The 27,156-nt window shown below is 50.5% G+C and overlaps 2 protein-coding genes across 13 annotated transcripts in view; both read right to left on the reverse strand.

Moving 5' to 3' along the window:
- Positions 1 to 92: 92 nt before the first annotated feature.
- LOC143375379 (uncharacterized) lies at positions 93 to 11,395 on the reverse strand. The gene is made up of 12 exons (XM_076824386.1): positions 11,390 to 11,395; positions 10,949 to 11,214; positions 7,915 to 8,621; positions 7,717 to 7,843; positions 7,440 to 7,625; positions 7,190 to 7,368; positions 6,268 to 6,353; positions 5,976 to 6,195; positions 5,583 to 5,885; positions 5,327 to 5,509; positions 2,760 to 5,244; positions 93 to 1,501 (listed from the first exon to the last, which is right to left on the reverse strand). Exons 1-12 carry the CDS (start codon positions 11,393 to 11,395, stop codon positions 1,366 to 1,368), a joined length of 4,884 nt encoding a protein of 1,627 aa, XP_076680501.1. The 3' UTR covers positions 93 to 1,365.
- Positions 11,396 to 17,050: 5,655 nt separating this feature from the next.
- The window catches only part of Wake (ankyrin repeat and fibronectin type III domain containing protein wide awake), a 113,860-nt gene continuing 103,754 nt past the window's right edge, over positions 17,051 to 27,156 (reverse strand). For 9 of the 12 annotated variants that reach the window (XM_076823637.1, XM_076823632.1, XM_076823634.1 and 6 more), the window contains 8 exons: positions 26,811 to 26,914; positions 23,547 to 23,807; positions 23,162 to 23,464; positions 22,555 to 22,994; positions 22,074 to 22,453; positions 21,394 to 22,000; positions 20,520 to 21,308; positions 17,051 to 19,704 (listed from right to left, as the gene is read on the reverse strand). In XM_076823637.1, coding sequence (XP_076679752.1) covers positions 19,369 to 19,704; positions 20,520 to 21,308; positions 21,394 to 22,000; positions 22,074 to 22,453; positions 22,555 to 22,994; positions 23,162 to 23,464; positions 23,547 to 23,807; positions 26,811 to 26,914 — 3,220 coding nt within the window. In that variant the 3' untranslated portion in view covers positions 17,051 to 19,368. Of the gene's footprint in view, positions 19,705 to 20,054; positions 20,134 to 20,519; positions 21,309 to 21,393; positions 22,001 to 22,073; positions 22,454 to 22,554; positions 22,995 to 23,161; positions 23,465 to 23,546; positions 23,808 to 26,810; positions 26,915 to 27,156 lie in introns of all 12 variants that reach the window. The other 3 variants (XR_013086779.1, XM_076823631.1, XR_013086780.1) reach the window with 3 other exon arrangements.

The following is a 27,156-nucleotide window of genomic DNA, read 5'->3' on the forward strand; positions in this document are numbered from 1 at the left end:
ATCCCCCAGCCGAAACGCAGAAAAGTGGGCATAATCGCGATTAGATGTAACGCTAGTAAACAAAAAATAGCGAAAGGGTGTCGACAGCACTGGTTTATTTCACGCGCCCTCGCTCCGGGATCTATTTCGCCAGAGCTCCGCTGCTGCGATCCCTCCGGGTCACTGCCGGCTCGCCGATGAAAGGAATTTTAACTCTGCACTTTGGTAAACTCGGCAGAAGCGCGAGAGTATGTATCTTTCTGGACGGAGTTATGGGGCTTGCCCGACTGTCCCAACTACGAACTTCTCGGGCAAGCTTGCGAGTTGAATAACTATGCGTGGAGGCAGCCTTCGACGTCTAGAGCCCTGTTAAGGGCCGAGTTTTCTTCGGGACGGCTAACGGTATGCGGAACGGCGAATGCACTTCGAGTAATTCACCTGGCGGGCTTTATTCGCGGGCAACTTCCAAAGGGGCTTCTTCCCCAGCGAAACTTCTCCACCGAGGTACCATTTCCGCGCGAAACCGCCTCGACTCCCCGAGACGACGCGTCCAATGGAGGTAAAAGAATCCAGCGATCTCTTCCCTCTCGACGTTACAACGGAGATAATATTATCACTCGACGAGTTAACTCTGATCCACGCACGAGCTCTCCAAGTGGCGGCGTAAATATCGTTAATTAACGTTGATCGATTTCCGAGCAATGGTAGATTTGGATAAATCACGAATGTCACTTAAGTGACACTGTTTCAGCGGCGAAAAGGGGAGAGGCGCGGAGGACTGTTTCCTTGGAAATTAAAAGAGTTTCTAACGCTAACCGGGAGCTCTGGTTGAGGGAAGGGTAAGGGCGCTGGTGGACCTGTAATTAAAGTTACCGGTGTCGACAGGCGGCGCACGAGGCGCAGTGACTGGGGAAACTGCGTCTGAAAATAGTCCCGAGTGCTTCCAGACATAGCGGGCCGGTTTAAAATTGGCATAAAACTAGGCTACGTTCCACCTGACCCTTCAGAAACTTGCTATGGCGCATCTGTCATTGCGAAACCGGAACTGCTCGTCGTTGCGCGTCCTCCGGTTCACAAATAATCGCGTCTTACAAGCTATTGATAGTTGCGCATCGTCCCTCGATCCCCGGACTTATCGCTGGATCTATGATCCACGATCGATTGGCGCGTCGTCCCGCGGCAAAAATGCTTTCTCGCGAGACAATAAACGCTGGCGTTGCGAGAGCCTCGGTATAAATCCCCAAGGCAACGCTGTCGTTCGGCCAGCTCGACAGTGACGTTATTACGAAACTCGAATAGCGCGGGTCGCGGCGAGCAAAAGCGAATGACCGTTCGCTCGGCGGTCCAAGAAACTCGAGAGCGGAGGGATCTGGGTGGGAAGAGGACTTAGGAAGCGTAACTTCTGCATTTAATGGGCTTGGGGAGCTCGCTGGCAGCCGCGGCTGCGTCCGATGGCACTTTTGGCAGCTCCAGAGCTGACGGTAGGCTCGTGTCCTCTTGCGGGTTCAGCCAATAGATCGTTCTGAAAGCACGAGAAGGGAAAGGGTGAACTGTCTGCCCGCGCCTCAACAAAGACACCCGTCTGTCCTTTAACGGGTCGTCCTTAAATTACGTAAGGCTCTTTGGGGTGGTAGGGGGTCGGGAGTTTCCTACGTTTTCTTACAGGGGGAAGTCTGGTAGCGTCTTACGTAATATATTTTTTAACCTGGTCTTCGATACGAGCAACTTAAAAAATCATGCTTCGTCGCACACACGAAAGCCAGTTAAATGGATTGTACAAAGCCTGAAAAGAATTTTAATGACTGAATTGTTATACTGGAGGAGGGGGTAGGAGATCGCGAGAATTGCTCTTACGTAATTCAAGGGGTCGTTCTACTTTGATCGGTCGAAAAATCAAGCTATTTTAAAGATTTTTTCGAAATACACACAACATGCAATGAAATAAATCTTTCTGTTATTTATTAACCTACTCTCATATTACACAAAAAAAAATTAAACAGAATATTTTTAACTTCCAGGTCCATATTGCACCTAAAAAAAATTCGAAACGATTCTTCATCTGCAGGAGTATCGCTATCGCCCGTAGCTGAATTAACAATTTTTGTCGAAAAATAACCGAGATTTTCCTCCGGGAACACTCAATACAACTATTGGAGTGTTTTGAGCTAAGGGCGATAGCGACACTCGTGCGGATTAAGAATCTTTTCGAATTTTTTGTTTCGGATAAGCCTGAGCCGGGAAATTTCTGTTTTCTTTTTAGGTGTCATATTGACTCTGTAAAAAAAACAATTAAAACAGAGTAGCTCAACAAATACCAAAAAGATTTATTTCATTATAAGTGGCATTTACTGAGAGAAATAATCTTTAAAAACAGCTTAATTTGTCGTTCGATCAAAGTAGAATGACCCCTCAAGGAGCGCCCCTACAGAATTCTGACAAGAAATCAGTGCTTCAAGGTGCAAGCTCTACGGCTCCAAGAACAATCAGGATACACAAAATCGATTTTAACGCGGCAAACACCGATAGGCATTTCCAAACTGCGACAGATTACAGAGATAACAAGTGACTCCTAAGTGGAGTGACCATCGTTGCTCCACTTTGCGCGTAGACAGAGCGCAGAATACAAATGGAAAAGTCTCGTACGGCTAAAATCGTTATTGCCAATAAACAGCGAGTGTCTTGTGTGCGCGCGTGAATCGAGATAAGGGTGTTATCGCTAGCAGGCGATGATCGCGCACGGGGCTGTGCAAGCAACGGAGGAGAATAGCCTCGAAAAATACCTGTCCGTCGACGTAATGCTTTCGATCTCCTCCGCGAAAGCACCAGCGAGGCTGTGATCCGCGTCATCGTCGCGCTCGCTGCCGCCAGTTACGTTCCTCGTCCGACTGGTCGTCCCCGCGACGTCACTGCCATTTTCATCTCCATCGATAACCTGAGTGCTCCCCTCGGAACGGTCGATGACACGTTCCCCGATCGACTCCCCTCCGCCGGCCGCTTTGTGCCTCTGCTCCGCGTCGCTCCCCGCCAATCCATGCCCGTGCACCGCGGCCTGATCCTCTATCTTATCGGGATATCGGTGCAACACGTTCTTCTCGTAGTAGTACTGGCCAGGGCGCCTGATTACCTGCCTATTGTCGTTAACCTGAGGAACCAGTGGCTTTGGAACTTCGCCGGTGACTCGGTCCCCTATTCCATCGACCTTGTACCCAGATCCACCGGCCTCCGTCACTATAGTGACGCTGTGAACCTTCGTTGGTGTTGGTCGCGCCAGGCTCTGATAAGAACCACTGTCCAGCTTATCCAGCTGATCTTTGTGCGGTGCGATGGTGGCTTGCCAAGACTGATCGCGTTTGGGAACGTCTTGCACGGGTCTGTAAATAGGAGCGGGATCGGAGTAAGGTCTGCTTGGTCTCTTGAACTCTTCCGCCGGAGAAGAGGGACTCTTCGAGTACAAAGTGTCGGAGTTAACGCTGACCCCGTAGTCCACCGTGTTCGGGAATGGTCTCCCAGTGAGCGCAGCGTTGTAATCTGCTGGCTGATGGATATCGGGCCTGTCAGATTCTTTCTGATAGGTGGGCGTAATCGGCCGCCTAGTCGGCTGATGAAGCGGCCCGATCGAGTGTTGATCGTATGGTTTATCGAGTATCTGATAAGAAGGCAAGGCGGACGGCCTGATTTCGTGTATATTGTTCTGTGAGCCCCGATCAGCGGGATGCGGGCTGCTCGGCCTGTGCCCATAACCCTGCGAGCTCCAATGCCCCTGGCCGCTAGGTTGATTAACGAAATCGTGCTGTTGCTGCAACTTCTGCCAATTAGCCGCCTCGTAGCTGCTCCCACTGTGCGGCTGCTGGTTCCCCGGGGCGTCGTAATGAGGCCTCGGTAATTGTCCACCCGTTTGCTGCTGCGATTCGAGGCTCGACCAAGGGCTCGGCCTGTAATTCACCAGGTAGGCGTCCACGTCGTGGGGAGGCCTCTGCGTCGAAGGTCTCTGGAAGCTTGTGTAGTAAGTGTACAACGTTGGTCTGGGCGTGCTGGCTGAGTAGCTCTCGAAGAGGACGTCGCTGGGCCCGTAACTCGACTGGTAGCCCTGACTCAAGGGATTGGGGTTGCTTGGGTCGTTGAAAGCGTAGGGGACGTAAGGCTGCCCAGCTAGCGCGTTGGGCAGGGACGGTGGCGACGTGGGGATCGGTTTCAGTGGTACATACATTGGAATCGATTGTAAAGGACCATGCTGGAACGGTCTATTACTGATAACATCGAAAATCGGTCTCGAAGGGTTGATCTGCGCTTGCTGATTTCCCAGAGGATCTCCTCCCAAGTTCGACCCATAAACTGCGTCGTTGACGAAGATAGGCGAATTCACAGCGTTGTTCTGTACCACGATGGTGAAGTTGTCCGGTGGACCCAGTGGCTTCTTCACGACCACCCTGTTCTGTTGATGGATGCTACCCTTCAATGGTGGCGTCTTCTGAGGAGCAATGTTCACGGAGATTGGACTGATCCGTTCCTGCGTGGTGGGCTTGGCGGTGGTGACTTTAGGCTTCTTCTTCAGTATGTCCAAGATCCCAGCTCTGCTTCTCAGCTTCGACGGCCTCTCTGCCCAGAACTCCAAGTCCAGCTGGCCGATCGCTGGGTCGTCGCAAGGCAGGCGGCGGTTCCTCAGGTTGTCCGGCGCGAGGAAGACGAACGGCTGAACGGTGTCGATGTCGTCCATCGTGGAGCAGAGCACTTGGGCCAGGCTGACCCGCCTGATCTGCTGCAGCTGGCCAGGGGTGAAACTGCTCTCCTGCCCAGGGTTCTCGTACCAGAACCTGTCGCCGCGGCGGAGGTTGCTGAACTGCTGGCCGATGATGCAGGCGAAGGTGGGGCCCACTAAACCACCGCTGACAGACTTCTCCGCGAGGCCAGCTGTAAAGAGATCCACGTCTTCCACGGAGGGATAGACCAGCTTGAATTTCCAGGCTGCCGAGGGTGCCAGCAGTCTCTCCAAATCCTTGAAGCTTCTTACGGGGGACAGACCGCAAGGTTCGCGCCACTGTACGTAAGGTGGGACGCCGTGGTCTCTGCCTCGTTGGATGTTGATGGAGGCTAGGTCCATCCCGAAGGGGAAGCTGGGAGTTTGGAACAGGTGGTTGGTCAGTTCCTCGGCTATGTGCTCGTCCCTTCTTTGAGAGGGTTGATTGATCAAGCCCAGAAGCAGACGGTCCACTGAGCCTGCTGTCTCCAAGTTCGCTGGGTTGCTGAACTCCTTGTGGATGGTCACGTCTGCGATACGAGGCAATCGTGGATGATTTAGGACCCTTGAACTGCTGGTTCTTGGTCTCCTAGTCGATTGCTATTCACTTACTGTTGAAGATTGGCTGGTGATCGCTGTCGAATCGAACGAAGCTGTGCTGGACCAAGGAGTGACCGAATCGATAGGCTGCAGTGGCGAACCCATTGGCAACGGTTGGATTCACATTTGGATCGTACCCCTCGTAGTAGCCTTTCCTCTGCACCTCTAACCCGAATATCTTCATCACGTCCTGACCTGGAAGGTAACAGTTTCGTCTTCAAGCGCTTCCACAGGATTGACTATTCGACAGATGCGACTAGGTATTTACCGAGAACGATCGGCAGGAACTCTCGATAGGTGATGTGCTGCACGAGAGCCCCGACGATCCGCCTGGACTCTTGGAACAGCTTCTCGTCGCTCCAGTGAGGATTCAGTCCGGCGAGTTTCGTGGCTATTCTGTTATGAAGCCTGAGGAAGACGACGTGGAGCGACGTGAGGGCCGGCTGCTCGCCCAGGCGACCGTCTCCGGCTCGGAAGCAGCTCGTCGACAGGGATCCACGCCGGCAAAGATCGGCATTCAGCCTGGGAAGCAGAGGCCTCTGCGATTCAAGCTTCCCATACTGCAGGAGACCTGAAAGCATAACAGTGTCTGCCGATAGTGAAAGACGGCCCAGTGGAGTGCTTCTCGAGAAGTTCCGTAGACGAATAAACGACGTCCCACCGTTTCGGAACAGCCGTAAAGTGTCAGTTTGAAAGGCGTTGCTGCTGTACACCGTGGACGCGTCCAGGTAGCTCGTAACCTGCGATAACTGCTCCCTGGGGCCGAATTCGCAGTCCTCCCTGGGAGCTGGGCCACTTCGAAGAAACTCTAAACATTTTACGCCCAGAGGGCCGAAGAAACTGTCCTGCGCGCTCACGGCTATCGGCAGGCACTCGGGATGCTACGAAAATCCATTTTATTCCCACGCAACTGTATTTTAAAGGCAGATGCGTGCAAGATCCGAGATAGTTACCATTAATTCTGGTGGCTGGAAGCCAGTGCCGAACTTCAGACAGCATTGAGGTATGGTACCGTTGAAGCCTCTGCTCTGACCAGTTGCTGTAGAGCGCGCAAAATATTCTAGTCATTATACAACAGTTTCGCTATAAGGTAAGTGGGCCTAACTACCGGCTCTATACAGAACAAAGTTTACAAGGCTTTTAAAATCTAAACACTTTCGTGTTTGTTGGTTTCATATATTATTCAAAATATCACAGTTTATAGTTTAATGTTCATAGATATCTCTTTTCTCAAACAGTGAAAATTTAAAAAAAAAATTTAAAGAGCTATGTATCCTTAAGGATGTATCGGACGTACAATATTAGATAAAAGTGTATGAAATTTGAAATACTAGAATATCTACATCTTACGCATAGTAAATCTAGATGTAAGGAACTCGAACTATAGTTGGAGTCTTACTTTTACTCCTAGAAAGGTATTTCTCACTTTACAAATGCATTTTCAAGCATTATTTGCTAATCTTTTGCCAGTGAAAGTGCCCTGAATTCACAATTTTCTCAAGTTATAATTTATTCCTTTAAAACGGTGTGGTGAGAACAATTGAAACGCGGCAGATATTTTCATCTATCCATACGCTACATTTAAAAAAAAGAAGTTGAAAACATTGGTACCATTTCTTCAATATTTCTCCAGTTGTTTTATATATCAAGATCGTCTCTCTCTATAAGAGTACGTGTAAAAGCAATGGAAATTAAAATCGTTATAACTCAGCAACCGTTTAGTGAATTCGTTTAAAATTTTCGCAGCGCATCAGGAAGATTGAAAAACAACAATCTCAAAAATTTTCATCAACTTGGTACAACTTTGAGGATAGGTCCGATACATCCTTAAGCGTTAAGTTTTCAGAAAGAGAGTCTATTGAAAAGATCGCTCACCTGTCACATCGTGATCGACGAACTGCCCCCACTGCATCAGCATATGAGTGACAGAGGCTAAAGGGACATCTCTGTCTTCGTGGATGACGCTGGTGACTAGTCGCGCGCTAGGAAGTGGCCTTCTACTCACCGATCTCCGAACGCTTTGAACACCATCGTCGTACACCGACGGCAGGAATCTGAAAGCAAGGCCGCGTGCAAATGTCTAGATACCAGAACTACCGCCACCTTCTGCTTCCTGGCAAGTCACCTCTGCATGGGAGACATGGCAGAGCCCCACCACAGGTGCTGAAAGTTGTTACAGCTTCCATCGGACGTCCTGTATCTGAAACTGGCTGCTGGGCAGTCGGGCACCCCTCTGTTTGGACAGTGACGTCGGAGAGGGTTGCTTTGACTTCGACGAGACAGCAGAAAGTCCGTCGTGGCATCTGGGAACCTTGAACAGGAAGGTGAAGAGCAGCTTGGGATCAAAATATGCACAGGTGCCTGATAGAGATAATAAATCGGAAGCCTGGTAAAATGATTACTTTTTCTTGAACATAGCGGTGCCCTGAAGAACAGCGAATCCGTACTTGGCGAGTGCCCTGGCCTCCTCCGTTTGGTCATTGAAAGCTGCCACGTACCTCGCTGGATTATCCGTGTCTAGGTAAAGCCCTGTCACCAAGTTTCAGCGGAATTACAACTACCGTCGATGGATTTCCTTTGAAATATTCAATACCACCCACCCATCGAGTACAGCGTGGGCTCCTTCACGGAGTACAGGTTCTTCATAGCTTCCAGCCCGAAGTTAGCAGCCTCCAGTACGTCCTCCTCATCCGGCTCGAGCTTCCCTTCGTCGCCAAGCTTCCCGCCGCTGCTTTCCACCGCCGCCGCCACCTCGGTGCCTCGATTACTCCCCAGGGTGGTCCCCGAGGAAGCTCCTCCTGGATTTCTCGGCGAATATTCCTCCTCCAGCAGACTCGAACTCCCCTCGGCTTCCACGGAGCCACCAAGCTTAAAAAATGTATCCTCGACGGTCTTCGACGACGCTCCCGGTGCAAGCTTCTCTCCGCCCGTGTTTTCCACGTTTTCACGAGTCTCCCCCGAGAGGACCGTCCCCTCGTCAGCGAGTTCTCTACGCGTCGTCCCTCCGCCTCGCTGCGTCGCGTCGTCCAGGGCTTCGCGGTCGAGCAGGCTCGTCGATTCCTCCCCCCGTCCGAGAGCCTGCCGCGCTTGGAGCGAGATTTCCGCGTATTCATTCGGATCTTCTGGGATGAACAGAGTTTCCAGAGACTCGCTATCCTCCTCGGTCTCTCTGTTTACTTCGACGCGACACATCGGGCTGCTGCTCCTCGGTGAGTCCATCGTGGGATCTTCTGCGTTCGTCGATTGGGGTGGTTCATGCTTGGTCGTTGATTTCGATAGTACGGAGGAGAGCAGGGCGAGGAGGATACTGGAAGAATGGCACTAAATGAATGATTAAGTTCTGCGCAACATCTAGACGATCCTGTGCGAGCTATAGATTCATTGACAGTTCTCTGAAAACCTCTTTATGCTTTATGTTCGAAGGTACTTGAGGAATCCGAGCACTTCCAAGGACACAGAGCATCCGTCGTTACCCGGCGCGATATCAGCTTCGCGTTTCCCCGAGGCGTGACGCTGACTTTCTCACGGGCGAAATCGCACAAAGCACAGCTGAATGGGGCTGATCCTCGTGCACGTCGGGTACCGTTCGGTCCCGCGGCACGCGCGCCCGTTGCATTTGCATTCCGTTGCGCTCGCTGCATTTAATCGCGCCGACCGCGAGAGGAGCCGGCGCGCGATCACCACCGTCGCGGTGCATCGCGATTCGCGTCACGCCGGCATCGAACTAGATCATCGATCACCGACGCGTAGACACGCATTCGTAATATGCAAATACCCGTTATCGACTTTTTCCACTCAATTACTCGCCGCGAATGCCTGTCCGCGGCGGGATCCATAGATCTCACGGTGCCCCGCTCGTGGAAACGAGACTGTTACAAAGAAACGATCGATCCCCGCGAGGGAACTCGCGCAGAACCGCGGGCAGCTGGCGCAGAAAAGTCCGAACGCAGATGGAGGAAACCAGCGGCGATAACAGATAACGAAACGAAGCCGCAAGTATCACGAGCAACAGACGCGATATCTTTATTTGGAATGTCGGTAGATGTAACGGGACCATCGATCGTGGGATGCTGGCACGAAACGAAATAACGAAATTGAGTTTGCCTCGTGCACGCGCAAAGAAACTCCGACTTTCTCCTCCTCGGGGAATCTTCAGATATTCCTTAAAATCAAGGGGCAACTTTTTGTGCGACAGAACAGAGAAAGACTGATGCTTGAGAAAGGTAATTAAAAAAAAAATAATTCAAGGCTTCAAGGACAGTAACATCTAAGAAATGTCGTACACTTGGAACGTCACTCTTGGAATCTTTCGGTATTAATATTCACTGCTCAGTATGAACTTATATTATATATTAGCATACTAATGTTAACACTGAAAGATTACAAGAGTGACGTTTCAACCTAACGCTATTTGTCGCAAGATATTGTTCTCCCTGAAGCCTCCACCTGCATCAAACTACAATCTTTTGCTTCCCCGAGTTTCGAAGCGTCATCGTCGCCAACCCATAGAAGCGGAGTTAATCAGAACCCAGTAAAGAGGCGCGAAGAAACTCACAAAGCCGAAGGTGCCATTGCTAGAAGCTCCCTCGTAGTGCACTCGACCGGAGGCCACGGGTTCTACCCCCAAGAGATGAATCGAACAGGCTCAGGCAACTGTCCCTCGCGATACGTGGCCTCCTCGAGGACGGTCCACCAAGTACTAAGTCCCGTGGAGGCTGGTCGACCGGTCTTATTCCACGACGAACGATGCAGGACGGTTGTTTTCTTTTTTTTTGTGTGTTCCTTGCCCGATCGCCCGGTCGTGTACCTTCTTCTGTGATTTTTACTGTTACTCGGCTGGCCTTCGGGCCTCACCTCTTCGATTTCGACTAAGCGTTTCACGATCTGCTGCCCGGCGATCAGAGGATTTCTCTCTCGCATAATGAGAGCCCTCGAGAGACCAAGCTGCTCGAGGCGCGACGGAGAGGAAGAGACGCCGAGTCCACTTCGATTAGATGCCTCGGGAAGGCGTGCACGTGATTCCTCTTGGAACTGTCGGAGGAGCATCGAAATCGATATTACGGTAATTGCGCGGCTCGTGGATCGGTGTTTACGCCGGTCGTCAGCCTTCAATCTTTCGTCGCGACGGTCGCTTCTTTCTGGGTCTCCCAGTGTCGCGAGGGGGGACTTCGGAGGCACTTGTCGAGAGGAAATCGGATGCCTAACTGGTGAATGATGTCGTGGATGCTACTGAGCGCTTGGAAGTACCTGCGTTAAATTCTGCTTTTTACTTCACTCTCATTTCACGATTACAGTGAAAGAACTAAGGCCTTCGGACGATTCTAGAGAGTGGAGCAAACACGGCAGGCTCGAAGGGCACAATTTTCCTTAACGTAGTCGTACTTTGAATAACGAAGTCGGAATTTTGGCCGTAAAATTTTTTTAAAAAATTAAAACATGATTTTTCTGGCGCACAGTTTCGGTGAATTAAAAGAATAAAAGCTAATTTGCAAATATAAGAAGTATCATCTTCCGACGTTTCGGTCAATAGTTAATCGTACTTTCAATCAATCTATAGCTTGTATATGATTATCCGATTATTACGCAGCGTCAATCGCAGTGATTAGCGAGTACTTAAACCGTGAATTAGTGTACCTTTTCAGTGTCTGGCGGCTTTCTCCTGTGCTTGCAAGCTCGCGATGGCCTTGCCAGACCCGTACAACACTTTCGCCCGTACTTGCACGCGCCTGGTGTTGGTGCAGGAGCCTCCGGACGCGGAGGACCCGCTTCCGGTCCCGCCGCCGGAAGCCGAGCCTAACTGCAGCGCCGTGCCTGCATAATTCGCGCCCCTGCAACTCGTGCAGCCCTCCGACATTGTCCCTTGCCGAGTGTCCTCTCGTATTAAACCGCGAATCTCTCTCCTGAACGAAAGTTCACCTTTTACAGTGGCTGCAGTGCAGCGATGCGCGGGAAAGGGTTAAAAGATTGTCCCTTCTTAATTGGTATTCGTTTCTTAGCAGCACAATATTTTAATTTGTCGATGTTTCTGTCTCTTAATTGCCCGACTCGTTGCTGTCAGCTTTCGATACAACTCACTGCCATCGCGCCATCCTTGGCAATTAATAATAATTATTCTCTCGAATCTGCGCGAAGGGTAATTACAGTTACTCGCGGCAAAGGATGGCCCGACAGCGACGATCGAGATCCATCTATGCTCTATCGCCTAACAGCAATCCATCAATAGCGCCGACGCGTTAGAAGCTAATTGCCCGGGAAGAATACGAATTAATCTTGTGAAACGTCTTGCGATTATTAATTCACTCGTTCATCAACGGAGTACCATCAATCATTAATGCCGCGTCCACGATCGCGAAAACTGCTTCGGATATCTGGCGAGCTACTTTCTAAATTTTCACCGGCGTCGATCAACGCGAGACCGATCGATCTCGCGAATCAATCCGCCAGGTTGTCTTCTAACAAGGGGGGGACACCGTGTGGTAGACACCGATTTTGATTATCCTTGGCACGATGGATCTATGCGGAAAATAAGTAAATAGGTGTCCGAGAGTTTCTGCCAATGGGCCTTAATAATAAAGATGTAATATTATTAAAAATTTCATAGTGGCCGTGGGGTTTTTGTGGGTAAATATCCCACACTACCCTGGCGCCCCCGGGGATTCCTCTCTGAGGGAGTCGGGGTGCCTTTTCAAGATTTCCCCAAGTTAAAAAAAAATTTATATATTTTTTTTTATAAATTATTTTTTTTATAACTTTTTTTTAACTTGGGGAAATCTTCAAAAGGCACCCCGACTCCTTCAGAGGGGAATCCCCGGGGGCGCCAGGGTAGTGTGGGATTTTTACCCACTAAAATTTTTTAATAATTTCCATGTAAATATATCTATTACTAAGGCCCATTGGCAGAAACGCTCGGACACCTATTTACTTATTTTCCACATAGATCCATCGTGCCAAGGCTCATCAAAATCGGTGTCTACCACATGGTGTCCTCCCCTTGTAAATCTAAATACTTCGTATTTCCCCCTCCGCATCTCGAGGGAGGGGGGCCCGAATTAACGTGGCACTTGAAACGTCGCGAGATTGAAGGATCCCCCCCAGTTCAGGTATCTCATTGCACAGTGGAACGTGGAATTAGCAGGCGAAATTATGGAGTTTCTCTAAGAAAAACGTCGGCCCAAGAAGCGAGGGAACAACGGTGTGGACGAGGCATTACAATGTAGCGAGTACGGCTCTGACCCGCGCGCCGTTCACCATAAATCCGGGAAAATCTGGGTTAATTATACTAATGGCGGTATAAGGCGAGCTTTCCTGCCGGCGACCTTACCGGAAAAAGGCGAGACCGGGTTACTTCCCTGGCACACGATCGTTAAAGCGAATTTTACGGCGCGAAACAAGAACAATGTCCCTAATGGGACGAACATTCTTCAATTTTCTGGCCGCTGCTTCTCGCGGGGGGGAAAACAGCGCGTCTCTAACGAGGGGCTACAATTAGGCACTCTTCGTAATTGGCACTGAACAATTCGGATTTCTGGAGAAGCGATTCAGGCTGCGGATAGTTGAAAGGAAGTTGAAGAAATGTCTCCGTAAAAATCGCAGCGAAGGCCAAACCAGTAAATGAGACTACTGCAGAGGAATAGGGTTACCAGATCGAAAAATGAAAAAGGAGAAAGTTGTAAAATAAAAGGAAATTCTAGATGCCAACTTTTATTATGTAAGGAAGCAATGTTTACGTCACGATAGAATAATCCTGTAGCTACTAAATATTCAGGCCCTAAATAAAGAATCTAGCTACAAGATTATTCTAATGTAACGTAAACATTAATGTTTCCTTACATAATAAAATTTCACATCTAAAATTTCCTTTTATTTTACAACGTACTCCTTTTCAAACGATTTCAGACTAGACTGTCCTCCTTTTTCATTCCTGAGTTGTGGGTAAAACAAGAAGGGGCATTTTTAGGAGATAGGAGGACGTGCCCCCCTTTCGGATACCATAATAGTCACCCTCCAGAGGAGAGACAGTAATGTTCTCAACGATTCTTCCTCCGGGAGGATTAAGAATGACTCCAGAAACCCGAAGCAGTGTTATCCACCAGGCTACACGGAGCATTTTTCCAGGGAAATCAAATGGAAATAGATTATTCTAACCGTACCCAGTGGAGAAACGTTCAAGCCTTCAGAAATCGCGCGGCAAAGAGGGGCCGAGGTTTCTTTAAGAATCGCGGGGGAAGAGGGTTACGAATGTTGAATTAGGAACGTACAGAGTGACGAAGGCGACGTTTATCCGGCGAAGGGCCTCGACATCCTCTTGAGGGCCTGATGCTCTCTATGCCGCGCCTCGTACTCTATGGTGGCTCACTGCGGGTTTACAATCGGCGACGACGGCCACGTCCGAGCCGGTTGTGCACGTCGAACAAACTGATCGGTTGCGACGGCCTCGTGGTAAGCCTCGCCACGGCCGCTCGTCTCTCTTTTCTTCTTCGTCGGGGTCTCCTTCGTCGCCGTTGTCCTCCGTGTCCCCGCAGGAGGGGACACCCGTGCGAGTGGCCTCCACTCTTCGCTCTTGGTCGCTCTGACTCACGGGGCCCCGAGGTACAGTCGTTCCTGATAGCACGCGACGCCTCCAATTTTGATAAGGAGATCCTGCTCGCGAGGGACAAGGGCTCTTCTGAACAAACAGCTTCTGCTTTGATTTACCAATTGCAACGGGAACGAAATGGCCAGTGCGCTCTGGGCCTTTTTTCGGTGGTCCCCTTTTGGCTATTGATCAGTGGATCTCGCTGTTGAGATAGAACAGGGACAGGGAAGATGGTTTTGCTGAGGTGAAGTTGATCGTCGGACCATCTTCGGGTGTAGGATAAACGCTGATCTCATAGAGAACAAAAGGCCCCCTGAAGTATGAGGAATCGTCTTCCGCAGGGACGATGTCACTTTCTAGAAAGGAACGTTCAAATGTTCGGTTTCTCTCCGAGAAACTTTATCTGAAATGTAAGGGATGAGGAGGATGGATGGCTGAAGGAAAAGCAGCGCGATAGCAGAGCTGACTGTACCATGATACGGGGACATCGGCGAAGGAGGGAGAGGGCATGCTGGGGCCACAGATCGGTACGCGGACCCAACTGCGAAACCTAACCTTCGATTGGTAAAAATTCGACCGGCGAACGGCCAGACCTTGTGCCCCGTATAATTCTTTCGCAACATGGCTGTGCACGTGCGCGCGTGCGCTCGCGTGCCACAAAGATCCGTGTAAAATCGAGCCCCCTGCCGATTATGGGGTACGCGGTACCGGATCTGCGCGCTCCTCTTTTTTCTTCAGACCCCCTTTCCCGTAAAGTCTAACTGTAGCCACGGAAAGATCTTTGAATACGATGCTCGCGCGAAGAGTAAGAAAAGAGGAACAGCTTTTATTCAACCCTCCGATTAAATATAGCGTCCTTTTCGTGGGAAGCCTGTACGAGTTTGTATTAAATTATCCATTTAATCTTGAAGATCGACTTGTTCGACGTGTTCGTTTTTTTATAGAAAATAGGACAGAAATTTAAGTCCCCTGAGAATCTAGGATAACGTCCCCTTGAGTTGATTTTCTTTTAGGGGGCAATCTGCATTGCGTCGCTCGAATTATGGTTCGGTGCTGAGAGCGTAATCGCGAGAGAACCAGACGGTCCAGTTCCCTGTCGATAACTGGAGCGACAAAGTCGGGTGAATCGATCTCATTGACACCGGATTTGCCAAGAGCCTCTAGCCTCGTTCTAGAAGCTGACCGACCTACTGCTTCCCATCCAAGTCGTCTGCGGTGCCGGGTTTCGCGTCGTTCCAGCATCCGCGGCCTCGGCAACCGATCACCCAGCCACAACCAAAAAAATAATAACGGAATACCTCCTAGAAGTCTCTTAAATTCCCTCGACCACCATCCGTGCTTCCAAGTTTCCTATTTCCGCAACTGCCACTGTTCTCTAGGTGCCAGTTCTTCAAGTTCCTCGGGTCCTATCAAGTTCCAAAGCTGCCGAACTTTCGAATTCAACTAGCCAACTTCTCTCCCGATCTCTCGTGCTCCCGATTGCTTCAGGCTCGATCTCGATCCTCGGAGCGTTTCCTGATAGAAGGAGAGCGGGTATCAATCAAATTATTACGGCAATCCCGTGACAGCGCCGGGAGCAGTTGCCGAGCACAATGCAGGCGTGTGGCAACTCGTGATCGAGAGACGCGTGAACACGGATCCCCCAGATGCGTCCGGGATCCGATTTTTCCCAAGCAGAGCGATCGTGCCCGTGGCTCTCCTGACGTCGTTATTAGCGATCGTGGCCGACTATTGGGAAACTAGGCTGCCTCGAGCTACTGCGGACTCCCAAGTCTATCGTACGCGTTATTATTGGAAACAGGTTCTTAGCGGCAGGCAGAGAGGATTGTTTTGAGCTAGCTGAGAAAAGTTCGAGCCCCAAGTAGGCTACCGGATGATTTTAGAGTCCAAACAGTCCTGCGAGCTTACCTCGCAGCGGCGTGGCACGCGGAAAACATCGCGGTTTTCAAAATCTGAATCGCCAAAATTTCGCCGAGCGAACGAAGGAAATACCCAGTGTACAGAGTTGCACGGTGTCCCGCTATCAGTATCGTGAGTGGGTCAGTTAACAACGGGGTCAGCCGAGGGCGAATCCGGACTGCAGGTCAACCAATCGCCTCGTGCGGCTACGTCCTCCTGACAATGGCTATTAACTGTATATACACCCACAAAAGCGAAGCCTCTGGGAACCATGGAGACTTAACAACGGGCTCTACACCCTCGAACAGGCGGAGGCGTTGTACGAAGCGGTGAAGCTAAGTTTTTGGAAGCCTGGTCATTTAATGAGAACTTTACTCGAGTATTTCAATCTTCAAAATGTACCCCTTGGAAATTAATAAGTACTAGGGCCTCACGGTGTTCTGTTACTTAAATTTTCAAATGCCAATCCACTGGTTCTAGCCTAGGTAAGTGCGACTCCAATCGAGGATGTAATGATTCGAGAGATTCCGTGCTTTTCTGCTGCTCCAAGTACATATCTGGAAATATAGCAGTGATAGGAAATGAACGTGGACGTCGCTGATTGAAAGAAAGAAGTCGCCGTGGCCCACCTCTCCGCGGAGGGGATGCCCTGGCAGTTTTTCATTACCACGGATCTCCTCTTGGGAACTAGCCGGAAGACCAGAGTGCAGAATTACGCCAGGTGGGGGATAAATAAGGAGTAGGTGGCTTGACGAGATGAGACGAGAAACAAGGCGGAAGTGGGTCAGCGGGACTCTCGGTCGTGAGGGTCCGGGTTCATTTCTCCACTCCTTCGGACTTGCAGCGCGCTGTAATGAAACAAGAGCTGCGGACACTCGTTTGACCGAAACGACGCGGGCTTGGGTGAAAATATGAGAAGTAACTTAAGTTCCTGAGAAGAAGCTTGGGGCTTGGATGCTCTAATTTCAATTGATTTTTCTGCTGTTTTCTCTGGAACCGTTGGAAATTACTACTGACGACTTGTGGTCCAGTTATCCAGGTTTCTGAAAGGTTAAAGGTGTTGGAGTGTGGCGCACGTGATTCGTCGTTGGTCCTCCTTTGTTCCACGTGGTCCTCATTCTCTGGCTTCTTTGGGACAGGCGAACGCAACGGAAACTTGCTCCTCTGCCAATTATTCACTACGATGACTTACGTGATAATAGCTGACGATAGATGTATCGGTGCAGATGATACCGTAGCTGGATTAAAACAATCCACTTCCGTTTCTTCGATCATTCTCATTTATATTTTATACATACATAGATTTCTTTGAATATTTACAAGTAGTTCGTTCTCTCGTCCCTTCTTTTTTTTTTACTCTTTTTTTGTTTGTTTTTTTTTTGGGAGGGGGGACTCTTTGGGAGGAAAACCTAGGCTTCTCTGCGATTTTCGTCGTTTCCCTCCCGCGGTAACACTTAACTCCTAATGATTATTTTACACTCAACATCGATAAACACTCAGGTAGAGCTAATAAATTTTCTAGCGTTTTCGTTTAAAGGTCTCTCCTCGCATTCACCTCCGTTTCTCCCTCTCCGCCTTAATTCCCTCCCTGCACCACGCGCAGACCTTCACCTTCGTCTTCTCGCGAAACAGAGAGACGCGCACTGGTCACGCTCTCCGTTTACGTGTGACGAGTACACACTCCGACAAAATATAGTAAAAATCTCTTTCTCTCCTCACGCACACTCTCTCATTTCCAGCCTTCTCGATAAAAAAATATGTGCATCGTATATCTTCGTTTAAACTTAGGTGGCCCCTCGGCGCGCGATACCACTCCTCAGGCCGTCTGCATCGAAATTCCGAAATTTGCCTCGCGAAGGACGGATCTTAACACCAACAGTTACCGAAAGCGGATTCGAAACAATCGCACTGCAATACGAACGAAATCGAGAGGAATCAGGGGGCTTCAACGTCTCGCCCTAATAAAAATCGACAACTTGACGCGACAGGATAAAGACAAAGTCGAGAATCATCGACAAGTTTCGCACCATTATACGCGTTAAACTTCCAGGACCGTTCCCCGAAAGTGAAACAACAATTCCAGGCTGTTCGAGACGCTGCACAGTGGTATCGCGCGTCCAGGGAATATTATACAATCCACTCTGCACCGTAATTATCATCGACGCGTCGTCCACGCCTCGATATTAGCCCTCGAGTGCTCGTAACTCCGCAAACACGACAGCCCACTTCTCTCTCCCCCCCCTCTCTCTCTCTCTCTCTCTCTCTCTCGCTCTCTCTCCTCAGCAACGAAGTAGCAAAGGAAACCGATATACGCGATTCCCGTTTGGCAAGACGGAAACGCGCGACGAGCGCGGCGTGTAAATCGACGTTGGAGGGCCACGAAAAATAGCGGAACGATCTCGTAATAAAATATATCGACTCTGTTCATCCTGCGCGGAGAACGAACACAAGAAAAAACGCGACGATCCTCGCCTAGAACGAAAACTAACCGTAGTAATACTCTTTCTTTTATTCTACGCAACAGTCTATAAGCCTCTTTCATCTGGATCACACCTACGCTTCAGTTTACGACCGGATGTCTGCTCTAGTCGCCGCCCTCGCCATCCCCCTCGGCGTAAGCACCTCGAGTGGCTCGCTCCCGATAATCGGGCGCGACTCCATTGTTCCCGTCTCGAAAAATGGGGCGACGTTGGAAACGGAAACGAAATCGCTGGATTCCGCGGCGACAATGGAACCCGTAGGAAAGAGCAGGGGCGCTGCTTCGGGGCTGAATAATCCGCCGAGGACCGCGCCCCGTTTCTCGAGTTCTTCGCAACGCTCGGCCAAGCGGAACAGCCGAGGAAATGAAACTGTGCCCCGGCACGGTCGCTTCAATTTAGGGGACGTTAATAGAAAAATCTTCCCTACGCTCGCGAGGGTGTTTGCATTCTCTCGACGAGATTCGAGGTGTCCAAGGTTCCCCTCCGCCGGGAAGAGAATCGTACAGGGTGCAGGACTGGGTATTTGGATATCGCCCGGACACGTCGAATCTAAATGGGACACTGAGATCTCCGAAGCATGTACGCTCGAGTGGAACATTGAGATCGGTACCTAAAATAAAACGGTATACCTTGAGTATTATCCATTCCTTTAGAAACTACCTAGTCGATCAGCGTAACTCGTCTGGAATGTACGGGTCGCCTAAATACAGCTTCGATCCTCTTTCCTCGCCTGTCTAATCACGCGCGGCCCGCTCGGAACCTCGGCAGGGCCGCGAGATCGCTCGTGTAACTACACCGAGCGTCCGTTTTATGTACACGTTGCCACGCTCCGTGTGCTGCACGAGTCGCTGGTTATCAACGCATCTGATGCAACGGCCTATGCTCCCTCTGCTTCGGTACTCGAAACAGAAGAGAACTGGAGGTTCCGAGCCTCCTGCGACGGTTTTACTAGCACAGAGCGGCGTTAAATTGTTTAGCCTCTATCGCCGGTTATTTACGAGACCAAGGGTTCCTCGCGAGACAGAGGGGTGTGTCCTCTTCTCCGAGATCTTTTCTACTAATCCTCCTGCTTGTGCCTCGTCTTCTTTCGTTTACTTATGCTATAAATACGCGGTATGCTTGCTGCTGTGCTCGAGGGCTGCGAGGACGTCCTGCTTCTGCCTCACGTACAGTCTGCCCTTCTTCCAAGGGTTCTGAAGCTGAAGGAGCTTGAAGTCGTCCCTCAGACAACGCTCCCTGGCGCCGATCACGGCCACCAAGCAGAAGTTCGGCAGCTCGTCGGACGTGTAGATGGGGCCCTCCTGCCCCTTCAGGACTACGGCCATGTTCAGCTGCTTCACCACCAGGTTCACGACCTCTCTGGCCGTGGTCCTCGGCGTGACGTGTAGCTTCAGGCTCGTGCCAGATGCTAGACCGGTCTCGTAGGCCGCGTAAACCTGCAAAGACACCATAGCCTCGTTGGAGTGAAACTGCTGGCGGATGCTCGAGCAGACAGACAGAAGTATTCTGCGGTGATAACGAGCGTTTGCGGTGGCGTACAGCTTGTTACTCGTGAGGGAGGAGTACACTAGTGGATGGCGGTGGAATGAATGAAATCAATGAAATCAATAAAAGACCGCTTGCGAGCTGGCTGGGCAATTTCGAACGGACAGTGCTGACTCAAGCCTGACTCTAGTGTAATTCAAAAGCTCGGACGGAAACGTCTTCATGCTACGTCAGACTGGTACATGGAAAGCGTGTAATCTGAGCGAAAGAAGCGCTTAAACGTGGCGGTGTAGCGGCTTACTCATATGTCTGCTACATCGGTCTGCACTAGAAGACCAAGTGAGCTGTTTTTAACTACAATCGGGTTAGACTTGTGTTCCCTACAAGGAGAAAGATTATTTAAACTCAATGGGCGGTACTCGTGGATACCAAGCGTCGCGATCAGATTCGAAACGCGTGCGTTTACCCTATGGAAGCTTGCACGCGGTAGAACAGTATCTCGTCTACTACGAAGCGACCGAGGTGATTAGTGCCAGCGAGCCACAGGATTGTTGTGCAATCTCAAGTCTCGAGATCTCGAGGTAGTCTAAATGTTTCTTTAAAGAAATCCATCTGAATTTACCTACTGTATAAAGCAGATCAACCCCGGGACTCGCCAGCACCCAATTCCACTAACCTCGTCTCGACAAAAGATCAGAACTACATCCCTCTGAAGGTAACCGCCTAACCAATCGATCGCCGTTCGAGTAGCCGCGGTGCAAGTTACCTGGAGAATACCAGGCAGAGGTGCCGGCATCATCGTCGCCTCGTCCTTCTCCTCTTCCAGCTGGCTCTCCAGCGACCCGGTCGCCATTGCTGCCACGCTGGCGGTGGGCTTGGTCGATTTCCCTTTCGCGTGAGCGACCTTGATGCACACGCTCGAGTTGGGCGTGGAGTATTCGTCGCTGCTCAGAGAGTGCAAGCTGTCGGAGTTGGTGTTGCTGACGCTGAGCAGGCTGGTCGTGTTCGTCATGGCCGTCGACACACTGAGAAGCGAGCCGCCATAAATGATGGGCTTTATGCTGAGCAACGGGCTGGTACTGGCCGAGGCTGAAGTGATGGTTGCTGACCTGTTCCTGGGACTGTGCTTGTACTTGGTCAGGATCAGGGTGTCCTCGGATTTTGAGGGCGGCAGCCTGGTGTTCTGCAGCGGTGCCAGATGGTTGTTGCTGCCGGCGCTGGTCGCGTGGCTCAGATTGCTGGCGCTGCTCATCGGCACCGAGGACTTCTGTGGCTCGGAGGCGGTCGACAGATTGGACGTGTTGCTGCCCTTGCGAATGTACTGGCCGCTCGGCAGCTGTTGTTCGCTCTTGCTGAACTCCGTCGTCAGCAAGTTCGAGGAGGAGTTGGTCACGTTAGGCCCTGGCCAGCTGCCTCGGCCTGGACTGGACTTGACGAGCTTTGGGTCGCGCGGCGGCAACTGCAACAGGCTCCTCTTCAGGCTGTTGCTGTTGCTCTTGTTTCTGTCGAGGCTGAGCAGGTGCTTCATGGAAATACCAACCGTCTGCGATGATCCCTGTAACGAGCAAGCCACGGAGCGAACCAAGTTTATAAACACCGAACCTCAAGCTCTACGATCATACTCGAACGATCCAACTTACGCTTTGCTGGGAGGACCCGCGATCCCTCGCGAACGTGATCACGTCTATCAGCCACCTAGCACCCTTCCACACAGTGTTCACTTGCGTCTGAAGGTCCTGCAGCCTGGCTAGCTTGTCCTTCGCCACGCTTAGCTCCTGGGAGCTGAACGCCTCCCTGTGGTTGTGCTGGGCTTGCGCGGTGTCCAGCTCGAGGATGCAGCTTAGCCTCGAGTACCTGTTGATCACCTCCTTCTGGTAGGTATTCAGGTGGACCATCTCGAATACTTGAATGGGTAACGACAGAAGATCGCCCCGCTGCAGAAGAATCTCTCTAGTGCCAGGCACGCAGCAGGCAGTCTCCGCGGGAGGCACGGTAATGAGGAAGGACACGTCGTGCGTCAGATCGATCACTTCGGCGTCGTAGAGTCGATGGCAGAGGGAATCGTCAGGGTTGATCTCCATGTAATTCAGCAACCGCCTCGCGGTAGCCGCGACGAGGTCGACGAAGAGCTTCTGCTGCTCGGTACCCTGCGACTCGTTCGTCACGTTCTCCTTCTCCTCGGAGTCCTTCGCAGAGGCGTCTGCCGCGTGAATTCGCGTTATCCTCTTCAAGTAATCCCACTCTTCTCTGGAAGGAAACGAACGGTAAGAGTCTGCAGTATCTACGACGAATGATCGAGCCTCGTAAGGGAGCTACTTACGCGGAGACGTGCGGATTGTCGCGGACCTTGCAGTGAGGTAAAACGTTGGGCGATTTCGCCGGCACCACCACCTGAATCAGGTCCACGCTGCTCTGCATCTTCAGGTAGCCGAGGTACAGCCCCTTGGACAGCTTAATACTGCTGACTTGGTGGTAGGTCATCTGCTCCTGTATGCTGGCTATCAAGATGTCCGCCACGTTGCTGTCCTCGTGGGTGATCACCTTCTTCGTCACCTTGCTAAGCGGCAGCCATCTGCTGTTCAATACAGAGATCAGCTTCGGGGACTTGATGTAATTCACCGTGGAGAAGACCAGGGTGCCTTGGATGTCTCTGATCGGTTTGTGGTACAGCTGCCCGAGGTCCTGTATGCACAATGCTGCCTGTAACAGTCGGAGACATTGTAAGTGTTATCGACCACTGACGTGAACTTCGCGATAGCTAGTATGTGGACGAGGGAAGGATGACGAACTGAGGAACGAACCTGCATCTGCGCAGCAGCCTGCAGTAGCTTTATCCTGAAATGGTTGGTCGAGCTGCTGTGGCTCTTCTCCATGTCCTGGCGGAGGGTCTTGACGTCGTCCCAGGTGCATGCCACCTTCATCAGCCAGTGGAAGTCGTTGTAAATGCAGCTAGGATACGTCTCGTCGATCTCGATCACAGGCAGAAAGTCCTCGTTGGTCACGAGCACCTTGTCTTCGTGGTAGAGCAAACAGGCGAGGAAGACCCCGCGCCTCAGGTTCTTCTGGAACTTGCTAGTGGCCGTGAACAGTTGCTTTATCGTCGTCTTCTTCTTGTGGTTGCGCCTCTGCACCGCTGGCGTCTCCTGAGTGTACTCCGGCCGCCTTATATCCGTGAACAGGGTGTTCAACTGCTCCAATCGACCAGCGAACCTTGGCACCCTGCCGTCGATGTCCCTCCAGCCTGGAACAGCAAGAAGGCGCTCTACACCTTCGATCCACAGCGCAGGAAGTCTAACCGCGAGCGAGCTGTAGGCGTGAGATAAACCCGAGGCACAGGAGCCACCTCGTAATTCTCAACTAACGCCCAGCTACGAAACAGGATCCCTAGGAAATGGAAAATGATCGTACTGCTGGGGGTAACGTGGGCAGGCGTCGAGTTCCTGAACCTGCTGTATCCCTTCAGGTTGCCAGCAGCCGCTCTGAAATGGTATTTCTGCCCCTGAACGAGGTCGTCGATTCTGCACTCTCTCTGCTTCATGTCCAGCACCTCCCTCTCCCCGCAGATCACCGAGAAGTCCTCCTTGACGCTCCACTGGACCTTGAACTTGGTGCAGATAGGAGAGTCGTGGGAATCTGGCTCCTGGAACCTCACCGTCACAGAATTCGTCCCCGTAACGTCCACTGCGACCAGGAACGGCATATCAGGCGGCCCTGGAAGGAGTATCGCGTTGTACCCTCTACTCGAAGCGTCTTGTTCAATGCATCAAGGTCTCTGTGCTTTAACAACACTCACTCGCTTGATCGAACCCAAGCAACATCTTCCTGAGGGCTCTAGCTCGCCTCTCCCACAATGCTAGCTGCTTGTCCTCAGCGCTGCCGCCGCATCCCGTGAGATTGTTGTGCTGCGACGAAAAACTCGACCTGTGGCTGCTCGGTGGCTCCAGAAGGGTGGTACCGCCGCTACCGGAAGTGCTGCCGCCGAGTTCTTGGACCCTGTGCTCCGCTTCCGACAGCAACGAGGCCAGGTGACTGCCCAGGGACTCTGGAGACTTGACTGTGCAATAGAATCGAACTTCTATGAAAATTCTTCGTGGGATTATATTAAGCAGGGATCTACTATGATGTGCATATACTCTTTCGTGACTTCAGAGCAGAGATGGGCAAAAGCTTTATTTAAATAAAATTTCGAATAACGAATAAAAGTTAAGAAAAAAATATATATTCGTCATTCATGCGTTACCCCGCGTTCACTTTATCCGATACATGACGAATACATTTTTTAACTCTTATTAATTAAGTTGAATAATTTAACTTTTATTCGTTCCCAGTTATTCGAACCCAGGAGACGAGAGAAAAAAAATCTCAAGGGACGCTAGAAGTTACTAAAAACCTAACAAGATTACGTAAATTCTCAGCACCGCCTGCTCGAGCCTAAACGCATTATTGTGCAGAATAGAATGTTAAGGGAGAATCGAGCGATGGTCAATGGAGGCCGCGGCAACGTTTGTCGCGATTGTTCGACCCGATCCGCAGCCTCTTAAGGTACATGAATGGAGTTAGTTAGAGGCTAACTGTTGGGAAAACGAGCTGACTTTCCTGTCGCGGGGACGAGGGAAGGAGCGAGGCGATGAGATCCAGAACGGAACAGTCGGAGGGCAGCGCGTAATCGGGCCAATTGTGCAAATCAACGTGGCTTGTCAGCGGAGAATCGCGGAAAAATGCTCGACGAGGATCCAAGCTAATTGGGTCGATTCAGTCGGCCCGATGTTTGCGAATGCAAAATCGCCGAGCAATTGCACGGGAGACGGCCGGCCGCGTCTCGACCGATTGCACTCGCGTCGGATATCGATTGCCACTTTCTATCTGGACACGTAATCTCCGCCCATATTATTTTACAGCTTTCGATACGGTTCGACGGGTATCAATGGATCAGCGAGATATTAATAGGCGACAACGGCCTCTCTTCTCCTTTTAAACGCAACGCTTCATCTGCGGCAGAGGCATAGAAAACCGAAGGGATTGCGTTATGGCGCAGTTTTATTTATTTAAAATATACCTATATATTAATTTATTGTGAAAAATTAATATAGAAAAAAAATAAGTAATGTATGAAAATTTGAATATAATTTTAATATATTTTTTTTATATATAATTTATGTAAAATTATTCTTGTTGAGGTAATAAATAATATAAATGAATTAAAATCGTTTCAACCTTCACCCTCGAAATGCTTTTTAATTTCAGGAGCGATGGACATTTTCATTTCGGAGGGACGCAAATACCTAACGAGACCGGGGCTAGTTCTGCCATTTTTCCGTTTTTTATTTTTTTTTTCGCATTCCATATTCAATACTATCAGTGACCCGCACTTAAACTACGCACTTTCCTATACCGATGACTGTTATTCACATGTAATTAAACGAAAACCATGACTTCGAAAAAAAGCCGCATGCATCTGGCCGCCGTAAAAAAAAGGGGAGATTTTAATCCGAGAGACTTTAACGCCTGCATAAATCATGGCTGTTGAACTGCGCGACAACGTTAAAGTCCCCGGTGGGGCGATCGATGGCGAATTTAACGCCAGTAACGCGGAGCGTCAACTGCCGTTAATTAGAAAGCGGCGTAAAAATGTGAATATGTTAACGCGACTGCAGCCTCACCCCGCGAAATCATATGACTCGCTCACACGCCTCGAACGTAATTAACCAACGTGATTATGCTTTCGTTTGAAGTTGCTTAACGCGAGAAACTAATTAAACGATCAGGATTTAATGAACGAGACGGAAATGGACGGAGGTACGAGCTAAGTGGATGAAACGCCGGCAAAGGGCTGGATCGAAGCATTACATACAGTTAATACGTGTATTCGAGCAGGGGAGCTTAAAAGCTTCGTCTCGTTACGTAATCGTATCGGGAATCGCCTGCGATACCGTTGCAGTTGCATCTCGTTGCAACATTCACGCCAGGCGCAGACGGTCGATGCCACCGCAGTGGCCATTTAAAATTCAAATTCATTCGTGCCCGACAGTCGTTACGCGCAAATGATTCCTGGCGCGGTGCGGACCCTTGCGAACCTTTCTGCGGATCAGAATTCTGATAGATACCAAGTTGCGAGGGATCCGACGGATTGCTTCGCGCCATGTATCATGCTGTTTCTAGGAAATATTAGGTATTCTAAAACTAAGCGACAATTTCTGTGCCATCGCTTTTGAATAATTAATAACGTTCCTGGTATCCAATACAAGTTCAAACGATTCTTCGGAATAGAATTCTCAGGGAAAACAAGCAAGAAGAATTCATAATTTGTAAGTCGAAACGGAGTTCAGGGATGAATTATAACATACCTCCGTACGTGGAGGCAGAAAAGTTCGATAGAAAGTTTCCACGTTTCTTTTCACCCCGTCGCGGTCGAAGCGCAATAATAAAGCACCGCAGCACTTTTATTACAAACCGCGGAAATCCTAATTGGAACCCCATCCAGTTCGATTATTTCTCCTCCCCCGAACGCGTCTCCCGCGCCCTAATCATTTCCTGCAATTCAGTCGAAACGTTCCGCGGTACTTGATCTCGCGACACGGCTCTCCACTGGCGAACTCGTTTGCCGAATTTTCCCAAGCACCTCGCCGCGGAAAAACCAGCCGGCAATTAATCCCGGACAGAGCGAAGTAACAGAAATTGCCGATGCCCCGACCATTCGTCACTCCCACGCCGGTGTCGCGCATTTTACAGCCCCTGTGCGAGGGAGATATTTGCACTGCTATTGTGCGAAAGTGCAGGGGGCGGCCGCGAGCGGAGGGAAAGGACGGCAATTTGTCCGCCCTTGTGCGCTGTTGCGTGTCAGATTTTTCTATCGCGGCGAAATATCAGTCACCTCCCATTGCGGCGAGGGAAATGGCCCTTTGAATCGAATTGAATTAACGCTTCGTTACGCGCGACGTATCGCCGCCCTGCTTCGAATCCCTTGGATCCGATATTCGCGGGGATCAGATGGAGACTTTCAGACGCCGATGGTCGCGAGCGACAAACGAGAATTGCAATGGAATTCGTGGATACTTACATTGGTTACCCTCCTGCGCGCCAAACGCGACCAGCATTTTTGCGAGGGGCCTATTGTTGCTGAGCACCGCGACATCCAGGGCTGACAGGCCGTCGCTGTTCACGCTGAAAATCGAATTCAGACTGGTGTCACTCTTTGGAAAGGATCGATCGCACGATTTAATCGTAACAATCGCGCGCTGTTTTTCGGGAGGGAAAAAGTTACGTCGGTTATCAAAGGACCTAGCGATTCGAGAAAGGTGACCTTAATCCTGCAACTGTGACGCTAATAAATGTTCAAAGGGCAGGCATAACTATGCAAGTGCCATCAATCGTCATATTTTCCATTCCATCTCCTTGCCGCTCCA

Source organism: Andrena cerasifolii, chromosome 12 (genome assembly GCF_050908995.1).
Source record: "Andrena cerasifolii isolate SP2316 chromosome 12, iyAndCera1_principal, whole genome shotgun sequence".
NCBI lineage: Eukaryota > Metazoa > Arthropoda > Insecta > Hymenoptera > Andrenidae > Andrena > Andrena cerasifolii.

Coding starts and splice junctions, on each gene's coding strand:
- LOC143375379 (XM_076824386.1), bottom strand. Junction 7,626..7,716: donor ACCGCTATGTTCAAGAAAAA/GTAATCATTTTA, acceptor TTCCTGTTCAAG/GTTCCCAGATGCCACGACGG. Junction 1,502..2,759: donor AGCATTACGTCGACGGACAG/GTATTTTTCGAG, acceptor TCGTGCTTTCAG/AACGATCTATTGGCTGAACC.